This window comes from Rhea pennata, chromosome 17, assembly GCF_028389875.1.
Source record: "Rhea pennata isolate bPtePen1 chromosome 17, bPtePen1.pri, whole genome shotgun sequence".
Classification (NCBI taxonomy): domain Eukaryota; kingdom Metazoa; phylum Chordata; class Aves; order Rheiformes; family Rheidae; genus Rhea; species Rhea pennata.
Window position 1 is genome coordinate 1,726,687 of NC_084679.1, and position 27,815 is coordinate 1,754,501.

At 49.8% G+C, this 27,815-nt stretch overlaps 3 protein-coding genes across 4 annotated transcripts; 2 read left to right on the top strand and 1 right to left on the bottom strand.

The window, feature by feature from the left end:
- Positions 1-486: 486 nt before the first annotated feature.
- On the top strand, positions 487-7,218 carry LOC134148359 (sodium-dependent serotonin transporter-like). Its single transcript, XM_062590339.1, has 13 exons — positions 487-643; positions 1,832-1,966; positions 2,044-2,263; positions 2,583-2,721; positions 2,979-3,113; positions 3,585-3,688; positions 3,798-3,925; positions 4,072-4,184; positions 4,485-4,616; positions 5,056-5,155; positions 5,393-5,493; positions 6,460-6,627; positions 7,059-7,218. The coding sequence occupies exons 1-13, from the start codon at positions 487-489 to the stop codon at positions 7,137-7,139; spliced, it is 1,713 nt and encodes a 570-aa protein (XP_062446323.1). The 3' UTR covers positions 7,140-7,218.
- A 1,036-nt stretch (positions 7,219-8,254) lies between these two features.
- C17H12orf76 (chromosome 17 C12orf76 homolog) lies at positions 8,255-9,958 on the top strand. The gene is made up of 2 exons (XM_062590205.1): positions 8,255-8,338; positions 8,621-9,958. Exons 1-2 carry the CDS (start codon positions 8,257-8,259, stop codon positions 8,704-8,706), a joined length of 168 nt encoding a protein of 55 aa, XP_062446189.1. The 5' UTR covers positions 8,255-8,256; the 3' UTR covers positions 8,707-9,958.
- An 862-nt stretch (positions 9,959-10,820) lies between these two features.
- ANKRD13A (ankyrin repeat domain 13A) lies at positions 10,821-27,600 on the bottom strand. Of its 2 annotated transcripts, none has more exons than XM_062590168.1 (16): positions 27,284-27,600; positions 26,608-26,686; positions 24,091-24,223; positions 23,827-23,951; positions 23,333-23,378; positions 22,613-22,756; positions 21,963-22,158; positions 20,854-20,920; positions 19,352-19,433; positions 18,551-18,609; positions 17,502-17,632; positions 16,918-17,075; positions 16,295-16,411; positions 14,856-15,007; positions 14,535-14,599; positions 10,821-13,759 (listed from the first exon to the last, which is right to left on the bottom strand). In XM_062590168.1, exons 1-16 carry the CDS (start codon positions 27,412-27,414, stop codon positions 13,561-13,563), a joined length of 1,884 nt encoding a protein of 627 aa, XP_062446152.1. In that variant the 5' UTR covers positions 27,415-27,600; the 3' UTR covers positions 10,821-13,560. The 2 variants fall into 2 exon arrangements, with proteins under 2 accessions (XP_062446152.1, XP_062446153.1); XM_062590169.1 differs by having other exon boundaries at positions 26,608-26,715; positions 27,284-27,362.
- Positions 27,601-27,815: the final 215 nt, after the last annotated feature.

Sequence of the window (27,815 nt, forward strand, 5' to 3'; positions counted from 1 at the left end):
GGAAGCCGTTTGCAGGCCACCCTCGCTCCGCAGCTTCGGGGCCCCTGCGGTGGCGCTGGCACCTTCGCCCGCGCCGCTGGCGTTGCAAAGCACCCCAAGCCCACAGAGCTTGTTGCTGACGAGGAGGAGAGCGAGCAGAAGCAAGCCTCCGCTTCTGGCTTAGCACCACGTCGGTGTCACGGTTTCGCTAAGCCCAGCACGGGTGCGAGGAACGGCCCCCCGACGGCCCCCGGAGCGGCACGACCCGGGCGGCGGGGCCGGTCCCCGCGGTTCGGCCGTGCGGGCAAACGCTCCCTCCGCTCCCCCTCCCGCCGGCGATCAAAGGACGGGCTTCTGCGCCGCGGCCTCGCGGCGCCGCTTTCCCGGCGGAGGGGGGGAAGCCCCGTCAGCGGGACCCTCCCCTCCTCGGATCTGTCATCAGCGCGAGAAATCCTGCCCTTCCCCAACTTGTCCAGCCTGAAGCCTGCAGGACGGCGCGGCGGCAGGATGGCAGAGCAGCCCTCGCCGGCGCCGCCCGGCCCCCGAGCCCGCCCCAGGGACAAGTGGAGCAAAAAGATGGATTTCCTCCTCTCCGTAATTGGATTCGCTGTCGATCTGGGCAACGTTTGGCGGTTCCCTTATATCTGCTATCAAAACGGAGGGGGTAAGGACACATCTAGGATTATTTAAGTCTTCTTTTCGAGAAAAAAGAATTGTTTTTCATCTTTCAGACCTGGCAGACTTGCCGTTTCTCTCCTTTGTTTGTGCCTGTAGCTGCCCCTCTCCAGCGAGGGCAGTTTCAGGGAGCAACCCAACTTCTGCTGACATCCGTCTCTTTCCTGTTTTGTGTCTTTTTGTCACTAAAACTCCTCTTCCATTTGCTTCTTTCCTGGTGTGATTAGAGATGTCAGCTTGCAGCTATGCATAGCTAGCACGCGTTGTATGGTTAGTCATTTTAAGACTAAAAAGAGAAAACTAACAGGGTTCAGGTAACGACTAAGCTGTAAATTTGGGGTGGGAGATTTGGGCACTTTACGATCTGGTGCTTTGGGGGAGCAGCCCGTCCGGATGCTCGAGCCTTGGGCTGAGGCGGGCAGGCGGCGAGGCACGGATGCACGCAGCCAGCGCCCGGCGCTGCCCGCGCCGTGCCCCTCGCGCAGCTCCCTCCTGGCCGGGGCAAGCAGCAGAAAGTTAGGACACATTAGCTCCACTAAGGAAAAGACTGGAGTAAATGATAGCTAAATGCATTGAGAAGATAAAAACTTTCACAGAGGACGACTGAAAGGGAATGAAACTTTTGTGCAGTTTGCAGAAACACTGTGGATTTAATTGCCCGAGTTGGAGGCACTCAGGTAACATCCTCTCTGTGACTGAGAACATTAGAGGAAAATAATTAGAGCCATAGTTGAGGCTAAAGTGTGGCTGTGGGGTGCCCGGGCTGGAGCACGCCGGGCGAAGGGCCAGGACCGGCCCGGAAAGAGGGGGCAGAGGAGCGCAGCTGCGGGCGGGTCGGGGCTCGGGATTCGGCTGGACGCGTTTGCAGCAGCGAGGCCAGCGCTGCACCGCACGCCTCCCCAGCGCCCTGCCCGCGGCGGCCCGGGAGCTTCCCTCTTGCAGGGGCTCTGGCAGCTCGCCCATGCCCCGACGCAGAGCCCGCCGTGCCCGCGGCGGGGACCCCGCAGCACCAGCCCGCTCCTGGAGGAGAGGGCGCGGAGGAGCCGCGCGGGCTGGACTAACTGAGCTGCCCCCCGTGCTGTTGGGGCCGCGCGGCCCCAGCGGCCGGCGGAGCAGGGCTGCGGGGCCCGGCGGCGGCGGCGGCGGGGCTCAGCGCCGCACTGTCCCTGCCCCGCAGGAGCCTTCCTCATCCCCTACGTGCTGATGGCCCTTTTCGGTGGGGTGCCGCTCTTCTACATGGAGCTGGCACTGGGGCAGTTCCACGGGACCGGCGCCATCCCCATCTGGAAACGCATCTGCCCCATCTTTAAAGGTAAGGGATGGCGGCAGGGAGGGCCGGCGGAGGCAGCACCGCCGGCGCTGCGGGAACCGGCCCTCCTCTTTTCCCAGGCATCGGCTTTGCCATTTGCATCATCGGCCTGTACGTCTCCTTCTACTACAACACCATCATCGCCTGGGCTCTCTACTACTTCTACTCGTCCCTCTCGGGCACCCTGCCCTGGACCAGCTGCGACAACCCCTGGAACACGCCCAACTGCACCAACTACTTCGGGGGCAGCAACGTCACCTGGACCAACTCCTCCCGGTCCCCCGCCGAGGAGTTTTACACGTAAGTGCGTGGAAGCGGGTGAGGCCGCTGAGCCGGGGCAGGTCCCTGAGGATGCGCCCGGGTCCGGCCGGCGAGCAGGACCAGCAGCACCGGCAGCGGGAGCACCAGTGCCCGCAGCCTCCGTTCGGGGAAGCTCCCGGGGAGCCGCAGGGTCTGTCCCCTCCTGCGGTGCTGCGGAGACGGGCACGTGGCCTGCCCGGGCCGTGTCCCCGGCGAGCAGCCGCCGAGCCCCGTCCCAGCAGCCCGCACCGTGGGGCGCAGCCGGCGGCCGTGCGCCGCCCCGAGTCCCCTTCCCCGGCACCGGGCTCTCCGGCCGCAGGAGGAAGGTCCTGGAGATCCAGAAGTCCGGCGGCCTCTACGACGTGGGGGGCATCCGCTGGCAGCTGCTCCTCTGCCTCTTCCTCATCTTCGCCATCGTCTACTTCAGCCTGTGGAAAGGAGTGAAAACTTCGGGGAAGGTAAGAGGGGGCCGGTGGCACGGACCTGGGCGCGCGTGCCGCACCGCCAGGCACCCGGCGGCTCCCCTCCATCGCCCCGGCCGCGCCGGAGGGGCTGAGCACGGCGGGCACCTGGCTTCTCGACTAGTTAAACGAGGGGCCTTGCCCCCTCGGCAGCCCTCGCCAGCACCCCTCCGCCGCCCGGGCCGCAGCGCCCGGCCGTGCCGCACAGCGCGGGGGCTCGGCGGAGCCGCTGCTGACCCCCGCCTCCGCTGCAGGTGGTGTGGGTGACGGCCACGCTGCCCTACGTCGTCCTCCTCGTCCTCCTGGTCCGCGGGGCCACCCTGCCCGGCGCCTGGAGAGGGGTCGTCTTCTACCTGCGCCCGGACTGGGGCAAGCTCCTGAGCACCGCGGTGAGTGCACAGCGGGGGCCCCGCGCCCTCGCCTGCGACCCCGGCCGCCCCGGCCTCCTCGCTCCTGCGGAAGCCCTGGACGAGCTCTGGGAAATGTAAATCTGTAATCGAATCACCCATCTCATTTGCCGCTGGGCTTTATTCCCGCCGCTGGCCTGACAACAGGCTTCCGGGGGGTGATTAGCAGCGCGGCGGGGAGGGGGCAGTTCTCATCAAAGGAGCCGCGGGGCTCGAGCCTGCCCGGCCGGGCGCCGCAGGGGCTCGGGCCCCCTCGCGCTCCCTCCTCCCGCTGCGGGTGGGTGGACGGGGACGCGGTGGGAGAGCTGCTCCCTCCCTCGCTGCTCCGAGCCCCAGGCGGGAGCGGAGGCCTGGCAGCACGGCCGAGGCGGACGGAGCCCGGCTCCGCCGCGCTGCCGAGCCCGGAGCGCCCGCCCGGCCCCGGCGCCAGCCTGCCCCTCGCTTCCCTGCCAGGTCTGGGTTGACGCCGCCGCGCAGATTTTCTTCTCCTTGGGCCCCGGATTCGGCGTCCTCCTCGCTCTGGCCAGTTACAACCATTTCCACAACAACTGTTACCGGTGAGCAGCGCGGCTGTGCCGTGGGGCCGCGCCGGGCGAGAGCCGAGCTCGCAGAAAGGTCTGCGCGGGCACCGGCGTCGCGGGACACGTCCCCCCGTCTGCTTTCCAGGGACGCCCTGGTCACCAGCGCGGTCAACTGCCTCACCAGCTTCCTCTCGGGCTTCGTCATCTTCACCGTGCTGGGCTACATGGCCGAGATGAGGGACGTGGAGGTGGAGGACGTGGCCAAGGACAAAGGTCCGTCTCCGGCGAGCAGCGGCGCCCCGGGGGCCGCGGTGCCGACCGGCCCTGGCCCTGCGAGCGTGCCCAGCCCGGCGCGCACCTGGGGCCGGGCACGGCCGCTCCTGCCACGCTCCCGCCACGCCGTCCCCGTTCCCCGCTAGGGCCGAGCCTCCTCTTCATCACCTACCCGGAGGCGATCGCCAATATGATGGGATCTACCTTCTTCGCCATCATATTCTTCCTCATGCTGATAACTCTGGGGCTGGACAGCACGGTAGGCGCCTCTGCGAAGCGCGGCGGGCACGGCTGGCAATTCCTGCCGGGAAGAACGGGGCCCTCGGGGCACGGCCGCTGCTGGCCCGGCCCCCGCAGCCCGCACGGGGCCGGGCTGGGCACGGGCTGCTCGCCGCTAGCGGGCCTGATCCGGCGCCTGTGAAGCCCGGGCAGGCGGGCGCCGCTCTGGGTGGAGGCCGGGTGACCCGGAGCCGGGACGGAGAGGGCCCGGGGCTGCAGCAGATCTCCTCGAGAGGCGGGTGCCTTCTTCCTCTGCCTCACGCCAGCGCGCCCGTTGCAGTTCGGGGGCTTGGAAGCGGTGATCACGGCCGTGATGGACGAGTACCCGCACGTCCTCGCTCAGCGCCGGGAGCTCTTTGTCCTTGGCCTCATCACAGTGTGCTTCCTGGGCTCTCTGAGCACCCTCACCTACGTGAGTACGGCACCGGCGGGCCGGACACGCTCTGCTTCACCCCCGCCGCGCGTCCCTTCCTTTCTCAAAGAAGGGAGATTTTGCCAGAGACCTGCTAAGTGCCCCGAGAGGCTCTGCCGGCAGCTCTCCACTAACCCCCCCCCCCGAGCTCGGGAAGCCCTCAGAGATCACCGTGGCATGGCCTGCTCCTTCGCCAGCCAGGTCCGTCCCCGCAGCAGAGCCTGGGGACACGGCCGAGGTGCAAGGGACGCAGGAGACTCCCTCCCTGCTCGCCGTGGGGCAGGAGACGCCCCGCAGGAGCGGGGCTGGGGGAGCTTCTCCGTCCCCCTGGCCGAGCCTCCCGGGGAACCCGAACCTTGGCAAAGAAGCCAGGTGCTGAGAGCAAGAGGGGCGCAGCGCGCCTCCGGGGCGAGCCGCCACCTCGCCTGTGTCGTTCCAGGGCGGTGCGTACGTGGTGAAGCTCCTGGAGGAATTCGGAGCTGGCTGCTCCATCCTGGCCGTGGTGCTACTGGAAGCAATAGCCGTGTCCTGGTTTTACGGTAAGAAACCGTTATTAAGCACATGCTCTGCCCAGCCTGCGGGCGCTCACACGTGTGCTGAGCCTCAGGCACGCCGGGGAACGGCCGGGAATGCGGGGGCACGGCGGCGCAGGAGCGCACGCGAGACTCCCGGCACGGCGGGACGAGGGCCAAAGGGCGCCGCGCTTCCCAGCCCGCGCATCCCGCCGTGGTGCGGGGCCCGGCCGCCCCGGGTCGTGACGGCTCTCCCTCCGGCAGGGATCCAGCGGTTCTCGAGCGACGTGAAAGCCATGCTGGGCTTTGCCCCGGGGATGTTCTGGAAGGTTTGCTGGGTCGCCATCAGCCCTGCCTTCCTAGCAGTGAGTATCAATATCCCAAGTGACAAATCAAGTCACCAGTTTGCCTTTAAACACTGAGCAAGGGGGTTGCCAAAGGCTGCTGTTTGGGAAACATGCATCCCCACTGTTCTCTCCAACATAAAATCAATGGGAAGCTCCTAAATTAATTAGGAAACGTTGCAGGCTGCCCACAGCCCTGGACAGGGGATTTCTCAAAGACAAGGAGATACAAGTGCGTTTTCCAGCCGCTTTGGCAGCTGCGCTCCAGGCACAGCCAGGTGCTGGCAGCCGGGCACGCTTAGCACACGCTGGACGCGGCCTGTTTCACCCCCTTGGGAAAGGGAGCTGCCGACGCCGCGGGCGCCCCGCGCTTGCCCGCTCAGCCAGCCGCGAGCGTGGCCCCCAACCCACCGCAGCCCGTGCTGGACCCGCCGCCTCTGAACCGCCAGCCCTGCCGCGCTTCAAAGGCTGCCGCTGCGAGGTGCGGAGGAGAAACCTTGCGGGGATTAATCACGGCTCCAAGAGCTTTGCCTCGGTTCTTAAGAGAGAAGCACCATCATCAAAGCAGGCAGCAAACGGTTTCATTTCCCTGCGGAGACGTGCAGCCTTTGCAGGCCATCGTCTTTGCGGCTTGTCAGAGGAAGAACTGCAAGAGTAAACCGGCGCGAGCGCTGGCAGTCTGGGAAACGTCACTGCCAAAGCCACGTTCACTGTTAGCAGTTAGAAGCAACGGCAGAGCGACGCGAGCGCTGTCAGGCCGCGGGATGAGCCCGGACTCGGGGCAGGGCTGGGGAAATGCTGCAGCTGCTCTGCTCGCCCTGCGGAGCGAGCGGGGCTGTTCTGCCGGGCTGCTTAAGCCTCCCCAACGGGCCCTGCCCGTTCCCGGTGCGGAGGTTTTGCCGGCTGCGTGTCCGCGGCCCAGCCCTGCGCGCGCAGGACGCTCTGCTGCCGTCCTTCCCCAACGCGACCCTCTTCGTTCGCTAACAGTTCATCATCGCCAGCTCTCTGCTGGACCAGCCGCCTCTCGCGCTCTTCGACTACCAGTACCCGGCATGGAGCATCTCCGTGGGCTCCCTCGTAGGAGCCTCGTCCTTCGTCTGCATCCCTTTCTACATGGTGTACAAGCTGGTGTGGACGCCGGGGTCTCTCAAGCAGGTGAGGGGCCGGGGGCCGCTCCGCGGCGGCTCCGGCGCCCGCGGGGTGGGAGCTGGCACGGGCGGCCCGCTCCTCCCGCTGCACCGTCCTTCCAGCCCCCTCTGGTGACCCGGTTTCCCGAGGGCTCGGAGGAGCACGGCTCGATGGCCTAATCCCTTTAAAGCCGTATTTCAAAAGCCGTATTTGGGCCGGGCCAGAAGACAGCGGCAGCTCGTAGGCAGGACGGAGGCGCAAACCCGCCCCTCCTGCGCGCCCCTTCGCGGGACACCTCCTCCCCACGGCGGGTGGGACGGGCACGCGGCGTCCACGCCGTGCCGCCGGGCGCACGGCCGGGGGGAGAGCAGGACGGGGGGCACCAGGGTCTCCCGCGCGCAGCCCCCGGGCTGGAAGGTAACCCGGTGCCAACCTTCCCGGCCCCCGACGTCCTCCAGCGTCTCGCCGTCTGCATTCGGCCCGAGAAAACAGCACGAGAGCCGCAGGCGGAGGCGGTGCGTCTGTCGCCGCTCCGCTAGCGCCGCGGCGCATCCGAGGGACGCGGACCGCCCCGCGGCTGCCCCGGCGCTGCCGAAACGCCACATCGGGCGGGCAGAGGCAGCGCTGCCGTGGCTCTCCCCGCCGCGGACCGCTCCTCTCGGCCCCGGCGCGGCGCCGCGGCAGCTCCCGCAGCGCGCCCCGAGGGCACCGCAGCAGAGGCCGGCGCCGGCAGCCTCTGCGTCGCGCGCTGCAAGGCCAGAGCCGGCCCTCACCGCGGGCAGGAAACGCGCGATCGGCAGCGCTGAGAGCCGGACCCGGCTGCGCGCAAACGAGAGCCCGGCCTGGCTGGAAGCCGAGCGACCAAACCCCGCCGAGCGCTGCCCCGCCGCGGCCCGGAGCCGAAGCCGAGCGCGAGGCCCCGCGCCGGGCGCGAACGCGCCCCGCTCGGGAACGCTCGCCGCCTCGCTGCGCAAACCGAGCGGACGCAAGCGCTGCGTGCCGCTAGCTGTGCCGGGGTGACGTGGAAAATAAAGCCGACGCCGGTTACGACGGGATAAGACGGGGGAGAGGACGCAGCGTTCGAGCGAGGCGCGCCGGGCCGGCTGCGGACCGCGGAGCGGGGAGGGCGCGTGGCCCCGGCACCGGCTCGCGCCACGGCCGGGGCGAGACTCGGCGCGGGGGCTGCGGCGCGGGGGCTCGGCCGCGCCGGGGGACGGGGACCCCGGCAGGGACCCGGCTGCCCACCGGGGCGGGAGCCGGGAGAGGCGAGGGGACGGGAAGAGCGGGGACGGGAAGGAGGGAAAGGCGCGGGACCGGGGAGGGGAACAAGGGAAAGGCGAGGGAAGGGGACACAGGGAAGGAGGGACGGAAAGGGAAGGGCTCAGGGAGAGACGAGGAAAACAGGGAAGGGAGGGGAAGGGGGAAGGAACAAGCAAGAGGGGAGGGGAACAGGGGAAGGATGGAAGCGGGGGAAGGGGACAAGGGAGGGGAGCAGGGAAGGAGGGAAGAGGAGAGAGGGCGGGAAGCGGGACGAGGGAGCAGGGAGAGAAGCGCCGGGGAGAGAGAGGGGGAGAGAGAGAGGGAGGGAGCGGGGCGGGCCGGGCCGGCAGGAAGAGGAGGAGGAGGAGGAGGAGGAGGAAGGGGCGGCGCCGGGCGATGGCGGCGGTGCGGGGCTGGGCGCTGGCGGCCGCCGCGGCGCGGAGCCGGCCCTACGCCGTGCTGCAGAAGCAGAACCTGGGTAAGCAGCGGGCCCCGGACGCCTGGGCCCCCCCGGACGCCTGGGCCCCCCCGCCGCGGTGCCGGGTAGTTACTAGCGCTTTGCGCGTGCGAAGGCGTTTGGAACCTATTAAAAAGAGGCGGTGAGGGCTTAAAACAGCCTTCTGTAATTAAAAAAAAAAAAAAAAGGGGGGGGTGAAAAAGGGTGCGGGGGGAGGGAGCCCTCGCAAGGCCGCGGCGCGGCCGGGGCGCCGCGGGGCCGGGGCCGCCCGCGCCCGCTGAGCCGCCGCGCCCCGGCCCGCAGCGCTCCTGGGCAGCGTCCTCAGCGCCCTGCTGCTCGCCATCGTCCTCCTGGCCCTCTGCGTCTACAAGCCCGTGCGGCGGCGGTAGCGGCGGGGCCGCGGCGGCGGCAGACGACGGCAGCGGCGGGACGACGACGACGACGATGGCGGCAGATGGCGGCGGCGGGACCATGACGGTGGCGGCAGACGGCGGTGGCAGGACCATGACGGTGGCGGCAGACGGCGGCGGTGCCGACGGGACGCCAGCGGTGGCAGCGAGCGGCGGACGCCCTCCGCGCCGCGTCCGCCCGGCCCGGCCCGGTTTAGCGCCGGCCGCGGTCGCGGTGGCGATGGCGCCGGCGCCGGGCCGGGCTGTGCTCCCCGGTGAGCTCGGCTCCCCGCCGCAGCGCCGAGTCCGGACGGTTCCTCGCGGAGGCGAACGCCCGGCCGCGGCCGCGCGCCTGCCTCCGGGCGGGAACGCCGACGCGCGAGCAAAACCCGGTTGAGCCCGACACCGGCTGCTTTTACCCTCGACCAAACACCCGCCGACAGCCTCGCGCCGAAACCGCAACGCCGAACCTGTTACGCGTTTGGGTGCGGCGGGGGGTTGCACTAAACACCCGCCTGGCGGGAGCCGGGGCAGGTTACTGCGATACTGGAAACACTTCCGAGCTTCCAGCGTTGGTAACAAGCCGGTCCGGCTGGAGAGCCCGTTCTCGCCGCGCCGCTCGTCCCCGCTCCCTGGAAGCGGTTGAGCCACGGACACATCCCTGTTCTGTGCGTCGTGTGTAACGAGCTCAAGTGCTTACACTGAAATCACACTTGCATATGAATGCTGCTATTTTTTTTTTTTTTTTTTGCACTGCCGTGAGTAATAACTGGATTTTGCTTGTATGTATTACTTTGATATTTAACATAGTGGGTTTTTTTATATAATTTATTTTGAAACTTTACTTCCAGGACAATTGTGTTGACATGTTCTCTAAAACCTTGTGTTACATTTTACATGTTTTCTGATTCAGTTTACTTTAAAGGACACTGACCATTCTCAGTGATTTTCTTTACTGCTCTGTTATTTTAGTAAAATGATGGTATGAGGTCGGTCTAGAGCAAATATAACTTCTAATCTACATGAGATGAGAGAGGGAACAAGGTAACATTGCTCTTTTTTTCAGTCGCATCAGAGTCTTGTATCACTTTGTCCTTCATCTGCTGTAAAACTTCCCGCCGGGAGCTGAGTGCTGCTCGCAAGGGGGAGGCCTGGAGCCGCAGCTCCGCGTTCCCTGGAGCTGCGATCTGCTTGTGCGCGCTCATTGCTCCCTGCTGTGTCTCTTTGTACAAATAAAAAGCTGAGCAAGCAATGCAAGACTCCTTCGTTTATTTATGGACGTTCTGCTCGGCCTTGCCTCTGCCGTAGCTGCATGAAGGGACGAGGCAGCTGCTTTCCCAGCCCGATACGACTGATAAATTTACCATTAAAAGGATGGGTAAGGTCTGTGCAAGGGAAAAGCGAGGGCAGTGGTATAATATTACCAAGCTACTTGAAGCCTGATTTTCTTGGGTCTTTCTTGACAAAGAACTGTTCTCTGACTTGGCGAAATACAGTGTTTGAGATCCTTTAGGACACTAGAGGAATCAGCTGGACCCCGTGTTATTTCTCCTTTTTCTGGGCAGCTATTTGCCGAGTTACATCCAATACGGATGTTAAGTTGTGTCAGTTATTCAGATCTGCAAAGGCAGCAGCTGTAGTGCCCAAGCAGTAAGAGCACTTAAGAAATCAGTGGAGTTTGTTCGCAAAAGTGGGAAACAACCTTTCAGTCTTCACAGGCGAGCTGAATGCAGCTGAGCACTTCAGCACTGCGATTTCAGCCGGAGTCCTGAAGAAACCTTTAACAGAGTGGCAGCACGATGCTGCTGCTGAAGTAAACTGAAAATGAAAGATGCCCTTCAGGTGACCGCTCAGTCTATCTTCAGTCAGCACACGTAGTCCATTAAGCATAGTGCTGAATCAGAGCTCAAATTTAAAGGTGATCCTGCAAATAATGACTACTGATAACTCCACCGTAACAGGCAAAATTCAATTAAAAGCAACAGAATTATGAAGACTATACATTTTGATTTAAAAAGTCAGCCAAAAGCAGCACACTAGTAAGAGTTTCCAAGATAAACAGATCAGGAACTATTTTTGTACATAGCTTGTACAAAAGCTACTTGAAATCACAGTTCAAAAGCACAAAACAGTATAAATGTTTATTCTCACATCAAGGGAGGGATAGAAACAAACAGCACTGACACCAGCGTGAATCTCCAAAGAACATTCACTGAAGGCACTCCAGAGCTAGTTACGAGTAGCTCAACCTATAAATACTCCCAGCTTTGAATTCCTGCTTTTCTGCTTCACTGCAAAAGCAGTTAACACACACGAGGGTTTTTTTTGGTACAACAATCTGTGTTAATATCAAAAACACTATGTAACCTTTTACTGTTCTTTTCCTATCTCTTTTTCATCAGTACTTTGTGTGTAATGCATTGAAATTCTAGCATTGAAATTCTAACATTAAAATGCTTTTCATAAACATATATATGTTTACTTAAAACATATTTGTATATTACCAACCCTCTTTTCAGAGGGGAGACCTAAAAGGTTGGCTGAAAGTATTGGAATTTCTGTGAATTGTGTCCTTAAAAGGACAGAAGTTTAACAAAAAGCCAGATAAGGAGTTATTAAAAAAAAAAATCCAGTTACTATGCTAGAAACGTATTAGTGTGTGGGTAATAAAGCATTGTATACTCTTGAAGAAAATAGCACAAGCTTGTGTACAGGTGATCAGAAGATACATCTTAACTACATAGGTAAAAGGTAAGCTATGATTTAAGAAAAGTAGCATGTTTCACAGAAGCAGGCCTTTTACTTAATAAATAAATAAATAATGTTACAGTGAAAAATAAGTCTTTTTATAGTTGCAGGCTTAGTAGCGGGGACCTTAAAATTAAAACCACACAGTATTCTTTAGTTTACGATGTACAAAACAAAATAATTCAGCTTAAGAATCTTATTTCCCCTGAAACCATGAAATGCTTAGTAGAAATAAGCAATGTCAGACAGATGCTTTTATAAAGGCAACAGCACTCTTTATTTCCGCTGAAGGAAAAGAAATTCTTATACCTCACAACTTGTCAAGAGCTCAATGCAAGGCTAATTCCCTTTTATGCAGCTGTGAAAGTAATTCTCTTTTCAAAGAACGACTCAACAGTTCCAACATAGACCACTGCTAACATGCAAGGAAGTGATATTGAACGTTCCTGCAAATATCAAACAAACTATTCAGGGATACAAGCCATGTAATTTTAAAGAAATATGATGCAGATATACCTGTTCTAGTGTATACAGAAGCAATTTTAGTCATTTGCTATGTAAAACAACAGATTACTGGTTTAAAATAGAGTTCCAAGTTACCAACCATCTCACTGGTGATGATCAAGTCTTTTATAGTGATTTTACACTGGTTAATAGTTGGTCACATAGAACTGCCCTGTTTTACCCAAGTAACAAGTGCAGGGTTACATAGAAATATTAGACCATAGGTACCATAGGTTCTTTACACTTCTGCCAACCAGGACTAAAAAATATTGCTCATATTTGACTACAATAAGGCTTTCCTGTGGATGTACATTGTGTACTTGTGGAGTGCACTTTAGTCACAGCATAAATACTGTAAACATTGACAGAAGTGCAGACAAAACAGCTACAAATACTATATAGTATGACTAAAGACCTGAGGAAAGCTGGTTAAAATATACTTTTGAATTGTTACAATACCATTTTGGTTTTTTGAGTGTACTTGTATTGGCTTGTTTTAAAATCAATAAAAAGATTCAGATAAAAAAATATATGTATTCACATGAAGGATGAACATTTTAATTTTAAAAATTAATATAAGCATTTCCCTTTTAGGTGACAGAATTATTAAAACTTATTCTCCAATGTGTAAGTGTACATTAAAATTCCACCTGATTTTTTTGTTTAGCACCCACACACAGGCACGCATGCATGCACATACACACACACACAGAATCATCTCAAGAAGCACCTGTATCTACCAGTTATTTTCTTGCTGCCTTCTGACTATGTGAACTAGCTGGTTTTGAATCACTACAGAAACTGCTACTTTAACAGACAGATGGTCCCCTTTTAGGCTCTAAAATGTTACTGGCTTGTTTTGTCCTTTTTCAGAAAGCACTAGTTTAATCTTAAACTTGGATTAGCTGTTCAAGTATAAAATTATCCCTCTTAAGCATGAGCATGTGATAAAAATCTCGGTAACTGGAGAGGAAATATCCTTAGTTGTGTATAAACAAACCTAAGAAAATGTCTGTCAGCATGATATACTGTCAGCATGAAAAACTACTGTATGCATGTATGTGTGTGTATGTATATAGATAGATAGATATTCCTCCAAGTAACAGCTGGAGGAAGCACAGTCAATAGCTTTGAGTTACTGAGAAGCGACTAAGCAGATGACTATTTCTTTGGTAAGTAATGAAGAAGTTTTCCCCCTAAACTCCCCATAGATCATGTTCTCAAACTTGATGGCAATCCTATGCCCCGATGCTAAGCAAAATTTCCATCTGCTCTTTAATAAATGCGTTTACATAAAACTTTTCTTTCAAAGCTAAGACTGCATGGCTGGGGAGCCAAATGCAGATCCTCGTGTTCTGAAACTCTCTCACAGTTAAGCACTGCACAATCTGCAAAAGTGTCTTTTTTGTGCTCCAGCCCACAAATCAAGGTGGAAAACCACAGCAGAGGTTCTGAACTATGTTTTATGCTAACGAGGACAATTAAGAAGGGAGGTGAAATGTTTACTTTAGTAATCCAGGAGTAGTCCTCAGGCTGATAGCTATAAAAGCTTTCTGTTTCACACAACTTTGGTCATCCTTATTTCAGGAGATTAGTAAGGAGTTATTTTTCCACAAGCGAAAGCTGTAGAACTTGCTGAAGCTCTGTGTCTTCCTCTTCACGACGCTGCTTCTCCCGTTCCTCCTGCTCTCGGACAGACAACTCCATAGCAAGCTGCAAGTCTTTTTCAAAACTGGAAGGCTCACTAGGAGTGTTGCAGTGTGAATTACCTGAGCTTGTTAGAAAGCTCTCCTGCAGTGCCCTGAAGAAAGAAAAATAGCTTCAAAAAACAAGAGGCACAGATTCTGTATCACTACTCCTGCAATAATCCTCCTTTGCAACTGTTCTCTAATTGCAAATTTGAATCCCTTTCCTAAAGGGAAGAAAGCAATTCTCAAGATAAGAGTAATGTGTTCTAATGGCCATGAAGTTCCCAAGATAAAACCTGTTCTTTGAAGGTTCCTCAGAATCTTTTATACACACTGAAATATTAACAGTTAAATTTCCAGTGGGCTTCTGAAAGGATTCTTACCTTGCTTAAAGGTGCCATCATTCCCGCATACACAAGGCACCAGGAGGACACAGTTATTTGTGTGCACAAACATTTATTTGAGCTTAGCTACAGGATGACCCCACAGCATATTCTCAGGGGTTCATTAAATATGTTGCCAAGTTTGTAAGGATTACATAATGATTTCAAAATTGAGTAAGAACTACCCTGAAGTGTTCAGTACCTAACAAATACTAGAGGGATCTAATTCACAGTTCTAGGAACTGTGCTTATTTTGTTGAGCAAAGAATCTCAGTTACATGTGTCTTCCAGCCCTACAGCTGAGCAAAAGGGTCACGCTATATAAACCAGAGAGGTCTAATTTGAGGTTCTTATTTCTTGAAGCAATAAAAACTATAAGATCAACAGGAAAAGAGGCCTAAAATTATTACCTGGACAGAAAAAAAAAATGCACAATTCCTTCATGCTACTGCTGGAAGTATTTTTTCTTTATCACATCATGGCTTGATATGGAAAAAAAAATTACCTCTGATACTGTAAATTGAAGTCCTGTGAATATGCAACTGCTCCGTTGGAATGTGCACCCATTTCCTAGAAATGGTGAGAGGGAAAAAAAAAAATCCATAGCAGTTAGCAGACTTGCAACGCGACTCAGTGAAAAGTAACTCTTGGGTCACTATTTTTAATTTATTACTATATTTTTCTCCTTTGAGGTTCTTAGGAAAAATAGGTCCTACGTAACATTTCCCCCCCACACCCCCACAGGTGTAATTTAGAGGAGCAACTATCTCTCCATAGTCCTTGCAAAACTGTTAGATCTGCACTGAGTGGATTACAACATACTTACTTTATTTCCACTAGATTCCAACAAACTCTGTTGAATAGCAAATTGCATAATCTCATTATCTTCATCCTGCACATGTATGTTCCTACCATCATCTTGGACATGGTAAGATTTAGGGATCTCAAACACTGACTGGTCAACCTCAAAAGTAGCACCTGTAAAAGCCAAATATAGTTACAAACATGGCATAGTGCATTTTTACAACCGTTGCTCAAAAAAATTCTCATGAATGTTTACACACAATTAAGTTAACTCCAAAAACTCTGGTAAACCATTTAGCTACACAAACCCAGAGGTTTTGAAAGACTTATATGACAACCAAGTAGAGCAGTAAGAGAGAACACAGTCTTTAGGAAGCTGACAAGTTGTACAAGTAAAGCCAATGTGCAGTACAGAGCAAAGGTGGCTGAACTCTGACAAAAAGAAAAGCAAGGTTGCAAAACAAATACTGGAGTGTCTCAGACTTCAGTGAGGATATTCCTAATGACTGGATCTGTAACAGCTCGTAGGACAGTCAACTGGATACATGTAGTCACAAACATCTAACTCTAAGACAACTCCCTGCCTCCTGGAAAGGCATGCAGACTGATTTGTCACAACATTTTTATATTCTACTTCTCATAGCAGTAGCTTTCTCACTAACAGCAGCACTATGATCTAACGCACCAGAATTTCAATCATAAAGCACCCTGTAAAGCTTGCTAGAGCTCAGCTTAGTCATTTGAGCAGGCTCTGAAGTGGCAGAATGGATTCATATGACCAATATCACACACTCCAGATCAGCTATGTCATGCATTGCAGCTTCCTCTCATCTGTGAATTTTGCATTCTCTGCAGTTAACCTGTCTTTCTTTGGTGGATTCCACTGATAGAAATATAAAAAGATGCAGCCACTGCATCCTTCCTGCTCAGCCCTGGTGAGGCCACACCTGGAGTACTGTGTCCAATTCTGGGCTCCCCAGTAAAGAAAAGACTTGGAACTATTGGAAAGTCCAGCCTAGGGTTACGAAAAATGATTAGGGGACTGGAGCATCTCTCATACGAGGAAAAGCCGAGAGCGCTGGGTCTGTTTAGCCTGGAGAAGAGAAGACAGAGGGGATCTTATCAACATATACAAATATTTTAAGGGAGGGTGTCAAGAAGGTGGGCTAGGCTCTTTAAGTGATGCATAGCAACAGGCATCACTTAAACACACACAAACTGAAACACAGGAAGTTCCACCTGAACACAAGGGAAAATTTCTTTACTGTGAGGATGACAGAGCACTAGAACAGGTTGCACAGAGAGGTTATGGAGTCGCCTTCTCTGGAGATATCCAAGACCCGCTTGGACGCGATCCTGTGCAATATGCTCTGGGTCACCGTGCTTGAGCACTGGGGTTGGACTAGAGGATCTCCAGAGGTCCCTTCCAACCGCAACCATTCTGTGATTTCCACTCCTTACCTGATGACTCACACTGTGCACCTCCAACGACTTGTGATGATGGTTTGTCAGCTGTCCTGCAGCCATTAACATTTTCAAATGTAATTCGGGCACTCAGCACATGAAATAAAGGAATTTCTATAGGAGAGAGTACAAGATTTCTATAAAAAAAGAGAAGTCTGTCATTCACTTCCACACTTGCAGCCACATCAAACCCGCACAGGTTTATTGAATGTATTTCATAAACACCGTCCCATAACCACAAAGCAAATCGCAACCCACTTCACCAAGAAGTTGGACTTGATCAGTCTCACTATTTCAAAATCTATGTTAAAGATCTGAGAAGACTTAAATAATTTAAGATATTGGAGACAAAAGGAAAAGGATCGCAAACAGCTAGTTCATACTGAAACAATATTATTTTTAAAATTACATTATCCTATTGGCCCTTCAGAATTCAGATTTAATGATACTGAGCACATAAGATAACATATATCTGGGTTCTCACTTCTAGAGATGGTCAAGATGACATTTACAAAAACCTTGTTAGTTTTTTGTTCCAGTTTTTAAACTAAATGTGCTGTAAGTACCAGTAGAATGGAAATGAAGATGTTAAAATTAAAAAAAAAAATGCTGAACATTACCAATTTTGACAGGAAATCCTGGTGGAAATTCTAAAGTGATGAAATCCTTAAGTCTAGCAAAATGAGCACTAGTTCTAGCCATCAGATCAATGATTGGAGTGACTTGTTCCATGAGAGACAAAGGAAACTCTTCACTCATCCACAAGGTTGCTTTAAATCTGTAAAATTAAGTTTTATAAAAGCATTTTAAGTTTATAGTTTTAGAACAGATACAAAGCAAAATACAAAGCATTGTCCCCTGCTTCATACATCTCAAAGAAAGAAAAGGTTATTGTACTGAGAAACTGAATTGCATTCCGATCAGGCCAAAGGCAATGCATAAGAGAAGTTGTATTGATACCTTACAATAGGCAAGGGTAGGATTTCTAGAAAGTTACAACCACTCCAACTGTTTTTGTCCACCTAGTAGAAGAAGAATTAGAGTATGGCTGAATAATTCAAGATACCTCTTTTGATTAATTTCTTTTAGAAAAGGGGGGAAATTTTATCAGATATTTGTACAAAATTGTTTTCTAAGGATTAGATGACTGGGAAAAAAAACTTGAAAAATACTAAACCAGGAAACAGTTAAGAGCATTTCTCACTTCTGTGTTCTAATGGTGACTTCTTTCGGTCTTCCTATGTCTCTACCTTTCAGTTCAAACTCTGGGTCAAAATACTCCTCCAGAGTAATAGCAGTAGGATTGTTAATTGTGGCATACTCTGTTGTTAGATCCTATAAGAAAAAAAAAAGACCAAAAATAGAGAATGAACAGGCAGCAACTCCTCCTCTATTTTAGTCACCAGTGAAAGTAGCCCTACATATATGCACAAATATTTACAGGTCAGACTCAAGTGAGTACTTTCTACTTCGGTTAAAAATCTCCAAGAATTTTAAGGATAACAGAATCTACTTAAAAACCCACTTATTACATACCAATTCAATACTTCAAAGTTAGAAACTGACCAGAATGCAAGCACAAGCTACAATACTTCTGGGCTCCCAGTCCTGCGTCAAAGTCAAAACAGGTCAAAACTTTGACAGGGTATTTTAAAGGAAAAGCTCTAGACTCATGTTAACATCTACGATGCTATCTTGATACAGAGCCAGCAGTTGGCAGATCTATTATCTATTATACTTAATATATACATATTCAAGGAAGTCTTTTCTGAAGCAATATGTACAATCATTATCAACACACATTTCAAAACAGCCAAGCACACAACTTTTCTGAATTGCTGTAGAGCAGTATATTATTGTATCATTTCTGATATTGATTTCCAAACAATATCAAGCCAACCAAGGCTTCTGCCAATCTGTGGCTCTTTGCTTGTGGACATTTCTTCCCAAAACAGCTGGATGCCACCAAAAACTCTGCTTGCTCAGATTTACCAGGACTGCTAATGCCCAACCCTCGCTTCACTAATGTATTCCATGCCCCTTGCATAGGAACCTTCAGAAGGAAGCAACTACCACTCATAAAGGAACAGCTAAGGATTAAAAACAAACAAGAAGATCCTCAGGGAGAACGTAAGTCTCTGTATAAGAATTGCTGCTGAACAGAAGAAACAGGAAACAATTCACACACCAACTTTTATTCACACAGATCTCTACACTGTCGTGACCCATTATAAAAATGGCAAAGACACTCACCTGAGCACCGTACTCATGCTCCACTGTACCTAGAAAGGATTCCAGGGGGTTCCTGTCAGCTTCAGACAACAGAAGAAAAAAAAAAGTCATCTATTACTATTGAATAGCACTAAAATTCATGTACACACCAGTCTAACAAGCCAGGCTTCTAACTCAAAGTAAAGGAGGCAGTTCACATTCAGGAGAGAGACCAAGTTTTTCCATAAGCTTTACCAGAAAACACCAGGACCAAAAGGTGACAGAATAAGATGTGTACAAGACACAGAACAGAGGAAAAGGTTTTCAGTGATTTCTATCATCAAATAATTATTTTTCACAGTGCCTCCCTCCTTGGCCCCAAGGTAGATAAATGAAGGGCAGGTTACCATGCAAGGTTACTGCCCAACTTCCCTTCACTCTAATTTAAATACTACAAAGAATTAGAGAACCCAAAAACAAAGAAAAAGCTCAAACAAAACCCACATGAAGCTTGTAGTCACAGCAAAAAAAAAATGAATTAAAGGCACAAACACATTCCAGAAGAGGAAACATGCTAAAAGCATGGAAACGAGTGCAGATTTGTAAAGCTTTCAATGGTTTTGAAGGGCTCCTCTTTCCTCCAGATACAGTTAGGATAAATAACAGCTCATTCATATGGTAGGAGTCAAGCAATAAGCCACCTCAGTTACAAAATATGAAACTAAAGCAGAGTAAGATCAGCAAGTAAAGTATTTCACTGTATCTGCCTAGTACTTCTGCAGCTACACAGAGAAGGTATCAGAGAGGTTCTACATAACCCCATCTATCCTGTAGGAAAATTACCTTTATATCTTTTCTTCTCCTCTTCTGTTAAATGTTCCGTTCTGATTTTTGTGACTACATTCACATTGTTTGCAGTGTAGACCTAAAAATAATAATAACAAAAAAAAGAAAGTACAACACAGGTTAAAGACAGCCTTCTCTTTAGAGGTAATAAAAGACCATGAACACAAATCTAGAGCAAGACAGAATTAAGAAGTATTGATCTTCTCCTTATGACAAACTTCTTAAACATATTGGTGATCAACAAGAATGGAAAAAAAAAATAAAATCACCAAAGTGCAGTGTTTCACTTTGAAACAACAGAAATGCTATAGACAATTTTTTTGACAGCCCTGTGCTAAGGCTGAAACTACACGGCCACCTGCTGGGCAAACTGATAAAATAAGAAAACCTAAAAATTACATGACACAGCAGCTCTAGACAGCATTAATTTTTCAAGCATCATACACCAAGAGAAAAGGAAAGGAGTTTGGCCACTGATTTCAAAGGCAACAGAATTCAGCCTTTCAAACAGCTTCCTGGGAAGTAGATTTATGCACTTTTAAATAGACTTTGTTTTTCTTCAGTCTGAAAGAATTTAAAAACTAGACAAGCACTTCCTATCTTGCTGAAAAGGCTCCCCACCTGGGCAGAGATTTTACAAGAACGAACAGGAAAGAAGTCAGACTATCCTATTTCTAAACAAAAAGTCCTCGATAACATCTTCCAAATGAAATTTACTGGATAGTTTAGTTATAAAGGAACACTAATGAATCCCAGCACCCATCTGAACAGTCCTGCAGTCTTATGAGAAAAGCCTTCATATAAATCTATGAAGCTATTCAGCATTAATTTTACTGTTAAATGAAACTACAAAAAGAAGTGCTGTTCATTGCACAAATTCTAAAACCTAGAGTAAACAGACTTATTAATTAGGAAAGGTAGTTCTCATGATTCTTAACTTAAATTCCTAAAACACTAAGGCTGTAAAAACACAGAAAAACTGTCACATGGAACCAATCAAATCCACTGCCTGGCTCATCAGCAGGGTCAGGGTCTTTAGTTTACCAGCAGTCTTATTACTTGAATTAATGACGCAAGTCATGCCAGCAAGAGGCCATTATTTGCTTGCAATCTTATCACTTCTGAGCGCTCAAGGCACTTCAACAGGCTCCTCATCTTCTGAACAGTGAAAGAATGCCAACACTCAAGAATGAGTTCAATTCTAATTTTTGAACAGAAGTGAGTTTTACTAGTTACACTGAACCTTTTGCCCCTCTTCTCCTGAAGTGCTTCAACTCCTTCTCTCCCCAAAAGCCCCTGCTGACATTCTCACAGACAGACACTATCACTCTTATAAGGCTGGCACCCTTGAAGTTCCCTGCTCCTGCCCAGTTCTGCTGACAAAACAAGAAAGCTCTCAGGGGAAAGTTTAGAACCTGTGATAATCAGGAAATAAAGGTATGATACGATCACACTTCAGTTAGCTATAAGACTTCTTAGTTGTACAGAACAGATTTTACCTTTGCTTCATAACCATTTACACCTTCTGCTTTCTCTGTCCTCCATACCCAGAATCCAGATGTAGTTCTGATAAAAAGTGAACACCACAAGTGTCTATACAGTTGCATTTCTACACAGATCCCAGCCCATTTTTCTAAAAAAAAAGCTTTAATCAAAAACTTTTGCTCAGCCACCCCAGACAAAAGCACAAGCCAATTTGTCCCCACACTCATAAACTACGTAAGAGGGCTGAGGAGGCCATGCCGTTTTTGTTCTTGTGCAGTCCATGGCCAAAACACAGAGGCTCAGAGATTGGATATCTGAGCCACAGGACAGGAGGAGAATCTAAAAACTTACTGAAATATTTTGTCTGACAGCCTGGCCAGAGCAGCTTTCAACATGCACAGTTTAATTTCAGAAGTACTCTGTCACTGAAATTTTGGGAAGTGGTTTGTAGGATCACTTTTCTAGAAAATCCTGGGTCAAGTTTCTGAATATACAGATGCCACTGTTACTAAGGCTCACTGAACCTCACAAGGATTAAGCTTTGGAAGCTTTGAAAGAGTGCTCAACTATTCTGGAGAAAAGTGATGGAATTACATATTTCACTTTGAAAGCACCTCTTATTTACAGTATGATCCGATCATATGGGTGTTCTACTGTGTTTCAAAACACTCCAGAAGGAGATTAAGTATTAATGCGAGATTTTACTTATTTAGCTAAAATAAAACCTGTTAAAATTTATACCTGTTAATATTTAAAATAAAATAATTCCCTTGCTGGATCCTCAACGCCCCGCTACAATCTATCCATTCGTTTCGACATTATTGTACAGATTTGGGTGAACTATGTACTCTTTATGAGAGGTTACCACTGACCACACTAATATGATGATCCAAAAGCTTCATGCAGATCAGTTCAACTGGAAACTTTTTGCCAAGCAAGAGAAGTAAGCCAACCAAGCAAAGTTTCTTTAACTAATTGCATGTGAAGTTTAAAGTAATTTCAGACATAACCATAAAAGTTTTGCTAATAGGGCTTTTGAGAGTTTGTCTGTAAAGCTTAATTGCAAGTATGATCAACCATAGTCTTGCAGAGTCTATTTATTATGAGAAACTTTGTAGCTTACCTTTCAAAAGCAATATTTTTTGTATCAAGGCATGTATTAATAATAGGAGACGTAAGGCGTCTTTCCACATCTTTTCTTTTCGGTGTCATAGATCCCAACGTCAAATGCTTCATGTGTTGGGAAATCTCAAAACGCTCTGTTGTTACAAACTTATCATCATGATTGATCTCAATTAGCTCTGCCCAGCCTCCAGTATCTGTTGGAAGGATATATCTCATCACCTGCAAACTCAGCAATAGCACTTGAGAAGGATAAAATGAACAGGGTATATACATTCTATATGAAAATGAGGCTGGAAGTTAATTCACTTTATTCTGTAGTCAGGTGAGATAGTTTCAGATAATCTGCAAATCGGGTTCTTTTTTAATTTTGGATGAGGGCAGAATAGAAGGGGAAATTGTAAAGAGATTGAAGTCAAATTTTAGCCTTATTCCTGTATTTTGACCCCAGGTTTCCTCAAAGCAAAGAAATCAAACCCTTATGTTAAACCCCAAAACAGCAACTCTATAGGTCACAAAAGATGCATAGAAAATTTCTGTTGAAAGGTAAGTACACATTCCCAACAGGTCTTCACGAGTTCAACTCACCTTTCTCATTGTGGCTTACAATGTATTTGATGATCAATGATTCAGACATGCTAAAATATTTACCTTCTCCCTTGAAAATTAAACTACGTCTTCCTCTCTCCCAGCTCATATTGTCAAAACCCAATAATGTGATATCCACTCGTAGCTTGGCACCACTTTTCCAAATGCGGCAGACATCACTTGGACACACTCGAGAAACAAGTGGCACTATAAAAGAAAAATCTACCTTTAAGATCCTCTCTACCTTTAAGAGCAATGAATTTAGAGACTAGAAACATTGATTCTAATTTACAGATTAACATGAAAAGGAGTAAAACATTTGACAAGACTAAGATGTGAAATGAAATAAACCAGTCTCCTAGCAGTTTAATAGCTAGCTGTTTGGAAAAATTAAGTCAACCGTAAGGCCTAGCATTCACTCATTTAAAAGAAGGGCAAGGAGTTTATAGAGTAACCTGTGCATCAATATATGAGGCAGTGTCTTAGTCACTGCATACGCAGAGATAGATAAACAAAGCCCTGAGGAAAGTCTTCAACAACTCTGACATGGTCGCAGTTTCCATTAAAAGAAAAGAAAAAGAATAATTTATGGAACTGAAAAATAAGAGACTAAATCAAATATTCAAAGCTCTGAATACTTCGAGAGGTGAAGATACGTATACTGGGGGCAAGCCAGGAGGATCCTAATAAGCATATTTCTCCACACATCTTTTGTGATGGTTCTAAATGTTAGACAGAATGACCTGTTCATGTACAAGGGGTAACAACAATCAAGGTGCTTACCCCAGCTAGTAAATTCCCATTTCATTTCCACATAAAAGTCAGGAGTCTGAAAGAAGAAAATACATTGTGAAACAAATAGTATAGCATTTCTCATATGTTTCAGATTTAAAAAATTTGAGACATGACAAATGAACCTTAAAACAGCAAAACTGAAACCAAGAAATATAAAAGACATTGGCCTATCACAGCTGCTTTTTACTGAGCTACTCTTCACACTTTTTAACTACAGAAGCAGTAACAGCTTCAAGACTCAGCCTCTAACGCTGGAATTCATAATCAAGCATTTCAAAATAGTCAAAAAGAATCTCCATCATCTCCCACAAGTCTATGGGACATACAAATTGAAATGGGACATACAAATTGAAATGAAGAACAAGATCACCCAACTTCCGATCAGTTGGGTTCTAATCTCTGTTCACATGGTTTTAGTTTACTTCATTGAACTACTCTGAACCTCTTGCTCCAGACTAATTCGAATTCAACCAAATAATTACTTCGTTAATCTTTTGGAGTAATTCAGGAACTCCTCCAAGTGTCATAGATGTTTGCTGATAATCACGATGCTGCAAAATCATATGCACCATCTCTGGATCTCCTGTACTGACAGCCTCATGTAAAACTGAAAGAAATCAAGACACAAGCTGGTTTCAGTTTGCTTTTCGAACAAAACATACAATATAAAAAGCAGTAAAAAATACAATATTTACAATGCAAAAATATTAATATATAGCTTTTTTTCTTTCCAAAGTTATCTTTACCTGTCCATCCCTGTGCATTTTCTTTGGTTACATCTGCCTTGTGCTGAAGAAGGACTTTGGCAGATTCTATATAACCCAAGGAAACAGCAAGGTGCAACAAGGTCCGGCCTCGTGGATCACGTTGATCAACATCCTGTTGAGTACCCAAGATAGAAATAATACTGCAGTTGTTCTATCAAAGGCAGTTAATCAGAGTTCACTGAGGACAGTTCATATAAACAAAGTTTGTCAGTAATAATGTAAAAGGAGTCAGTATTCCCATACGTTTGTGACACCTATTCAACTCAGCTTTCATAACACTACTGTATTGCCCTTCTGCACTCCTTACAGTGCGATCTTACCTCCCTACAGAAATAAAAGAGAAGCAGAACAAGACCCATAAATCTAATAGGATAAGAACAGATATCACTGTGAAACATTACAGGAAAAGAAAATGAGAAGCACCAGCAAGAACTCAGATGTTATTTCCCCTTCTGTCTCCCTTCAGAAACAGTCTTTCTCAGGAGAAAACAGGAGCTCTATTCTTGATGTTTTGCACCATTACAGTCAACAGCCTGAGAGCTCACTAGAGGGTAGAATGCTATTATATGGCAGATTAAATTAAAAAGAAGAAAGAAAGAAAAAGCGACAGGCCATACAACACTCATTTTGTATAGCACTTTTTGAAAGTATGGAAGCAAATGGTAATTTACAAAGCATCCATTTGACTGACACACACAGCACAATGAAGAGTGAGTGCATTATACAAGCCACAAAATAAATAAATAAATAAGGTAACTACACAGGCATAAATATCCAAAACATGCAAGCACAACATACTCATACCTTACATATTTTTCACTATTAGCATAGAGATTTGAAACAGAAGAGCATCTACAACTAAAGGAAAAGGGGAAAGTCAATAGCAGAATAAGAAAGGAAAGTTATTATCCAAGTTAACCCGGTTATCTGACAGCATCAGATTTGAAAAATCACACCGAGTTGGGAAAGCTTCACTGAAAGCATCCTCTTTTCACTTCTGTGGTTGAATAATAGTTAATTTACTTCCCTACTTCCTATAGCTCCAATGTCTTCCATACTGACAAATAATAGACTCCCAAAAAATCAAATCCCTCCCAATTTTCTTTGTTGTTGTTAACAGGTAAACTACACATTCTATTCATCACTTGCCACACCAAGTGCAGCTCACAAGTTTCTTTTGATTCTCTCACCCACCCCTTCAAAAGCAAGAAGCTTATCCCAAGAAAGCAGGAGGCAGGATATCTTTGGAATACTTAAATAAAGTTATCTAAAAGCAGATAAAGGAAATGAGACACAAATATATTTCATCTTAACATGTTGCTCATTTCCTTACAACGAGAAACATTTTGAGATAAGAAGCAGCACTTCACAGATGTAGGTGCTAACCAAACTGCAGTCTTAGACTAACAAAAAGCAGATTTATCCCTGTTTGATTAAAAACTTTCAAGGATCAAAACATTACTGAAATAGAAATAAACAGAAAAAATATGTCTTTAAAACTATGAATTTTGTTAACTAGGAAACAGAATTACAGGAATTTGATAACGAGTAGCTGCATTCCAAAGATTCATCTAAAAAGAACAGGAGCATGCTCTAAGCAAGCATTAGTAAATTGTGGTCTACTGTTAGATCTGCAAATGGTAATCACTCGTTAAAAGGTAGCACAGCTGATCATATACTTGTGGTGTCAGCCATAATGTAATTAATATGCTCTGCTTCTGCAAATTGTACTCTATATTAATGAACGCCAGCCTTTTCCCATAGCATCTCAGCAAGTAGGATGTTTGCTGCAGATTTTCAGACTGTTTTCTTACGTCATTACCATTTCTCCCTTGGTCATTCCCAAAGAGGACTGGCTTTGTATTTTTCTACTCTACAGCATGAAACAATGATCCTTTTTTTTTTTTTTTTTCTAAACAGATGCTGAAAACATTCCAGCAAAAGTATAAAACTGCTGCCCCTGCAGTCATGGACAGCAAAGAAGCAGTAAGAACTGCTCGTCCTTGCCAAGAGAGTGGCCAGTTTAATCTTTGGCAGCAGCAGCCACCTTTGCTGCTTTTTGATTTCCCACTAAGGTAAGCAGTATTTAAAATTTTCTGTACCAGAGAGGCAGTAACATCCATCATATCTGCTCTTTCTGATTTTTTTCAGACAGTCCTAATACAAAAGCTCTACAGAGCTATTATGAAAACAACACTTGAGTGCTCTGAGCATAGTTTACAGATAGGAACTCAAAGTTTAAGAAACACCTTATACAACAAACCGTATAGCTCTACATCTGCTAATAGCACTCCATGAAGCACAATTAACTAGTTAAAGAAGGATAACTATACCACAGGCCTGACAAACAGACCTGGGTGCACAAACAGGGTTACTTCTCTCCCCAGAAAGGCAGTAAGGAAGGTCCATCAAGCCCTGTACGATACCACAGGGTCTTCACGGCCACCAAACCTGGAAGTTTCTACTGATGGGTTGCTGGTTAGATGTCCAGGTTACCTTATCTCGTAGCTCCTCATCCAGCCGTCTGTAGTCATTATTCCAGACCAGGACGTGCAGGGGAAACTTGCTGATGGCCCTACCAGGGGAACTCATCATGCCACACACCTGCAGGAGCAGGGGGAAGCAGGGTGCCTACCCTCACTGTTCCCCCTACTCTTTATTTTGGGGACCCCAGACTCCTCAAACTTGTCATCACTCCTGACACTCACCTTCTTCAGGGGAAGGAGACCTCAGAAACCCCCCAGGCCACAACCCCCTGCAAACCCTTCATCCCACTCTGAGGGGTGTCCCCTGCTGCCACCTCCCCACAGCCCCACACTCTGGGGTGTCCCCTGCCCCCCCCTCAGCCCCACACTCCAGGGTGACCCCTTTCCCCCCAGCCCCACACTCCGAGGTGTCCCCTGCTCCTGCCCCCCCCCCAGCCCCACACTCGGGGGTGCCCCCTGCTCCCGCTCCCTCGCCCCCCAGCCCCACACTCCAGGGTGCCCCCCGCAGCCCCACACTCGGGGTGAAGCCTGCTCCCGCCCCCCCCAGCCCCACACTCGTGGGGGGGGCCTGCTCCCGCCCCCTCAGCCCCACGCTCCGAGGTGCCCCCCGCTCCCGCCCCACCCCCAGGGGTGCCCCCCGCTCCCGCCCAGCAGCCGCCAGCCCCGCGCGGCCCCCGCGGCCTCACCCCCGCCCCGTCTCTCTTCCTTCCGTTCTCTCCAGGGCAGCGGCCGGCGCGGGGGGGCTCCCCCGGGCTCCGCTCGGTTCTGCCGCCACCGGCGAGCTCAGGGGAAGAGGAAGTCGCTGCTCCCCGCCCATTCCCCCGCCCCCCGCGGGCGGGCGGGCGGAGCGGCCCACCCGGGAGCTCGCCCCATCGCCGTGCGCGCGGGAGAGGGGGCGGCGGCGCCGGGTGCCCCGCTTCCCCCTCCCCAAGCGTTAGTTTCGCCCTGCCAGTTCTGCCGTCGAAGGAGGCGGGAGCGGTCGCCCTGCCGCCGCCATAGTGGGTGAGGGCGGCTGTGGGCAGTGACGGCTCTGGGCGCCATCTTGCGTCAGGGCAGCGCGGGTTTCCCGGCAGCGCTCCACGGCCGCCATGTCGCGTGAGGGCGGGGGTTCCCGAGGAAGAACCCCTTCCGCCAGTCCTGCCACCGTCCCGCGCGCCTTTAAAGGCGCACCACGCTTTTAAAGCCTCGCCTTTTGTCCTGCGCCTCCGTGCGTTATGA

What these genes read in the sequence shown, in the direction of transcription:
- C17H12orf76 (XM_062590205.1), top strand. Translation starts at nt 8,257, where the DNA reads ATGGCGGCGGTGCGGGGCTGGGCGCTGGCGGCCGCCGCGGCGCGGAGC. An exon ending in GCTGCAGAAGCAGAACCTGG is followed by an intron (nt 8,339 to 8,620) that starts GTAAGCAGCGGG and finishes CCCGGCCCGCAG; the next exon opens with CGCTCCTGGGCAGCGTCCTC.
- LOC134148359 (XM_062590339.1), top strand. Translation starts at nt 487, where the DNA reads ATGGCAGAGCAGCCCTCGCCGGCGCCGCCCGGCCCCCGAGCCCGCCCC. An exon ending in CATCTGCCCCATCTTTAAAG is followed by an intron (nt 1,967 to 2,043) that starts GTAAGGGATGGC and finishes CTCTTTTCCCAG; the next exon opens with GCATCGGCTTTGCCATTTGC. An exon ending in TTCCACAACAACTGTTACCG is followed by an intron (nt 3,689 to 3,797) that starts GTGAGCAGCGCG and finishes TCTGCTTTCCAG; the next exon opens with GGACGCCCTGGTCACCAGCG.
- ANKRD13A (XM_062590168.1), bottom strand. Translation starts at nt 27,414, where the DNA reads ATGGGCGGGGAGCAGCGACTTCCTCTTCCCCTGAGCTCGCCGGTGGCG. An exon ending in TTTAATTTTCAAGGGAGAAG is followed by an intron (nt 22,159 to 22,612) that starts GTAAATATTTTA and finishes TCCTTCCAACAG; the next exon opens with ATACTGGAGGCTGGGCAGAG. An exon ending in GGAGAAGAAAAGATATAAAG is followed by an intron (nt 18,610 to 19,351) that starts GTAATTTTCCTA and finishes TGTTGTCTGAAG; the next exon opens with CTGACAGGAACCCCCTGGAA.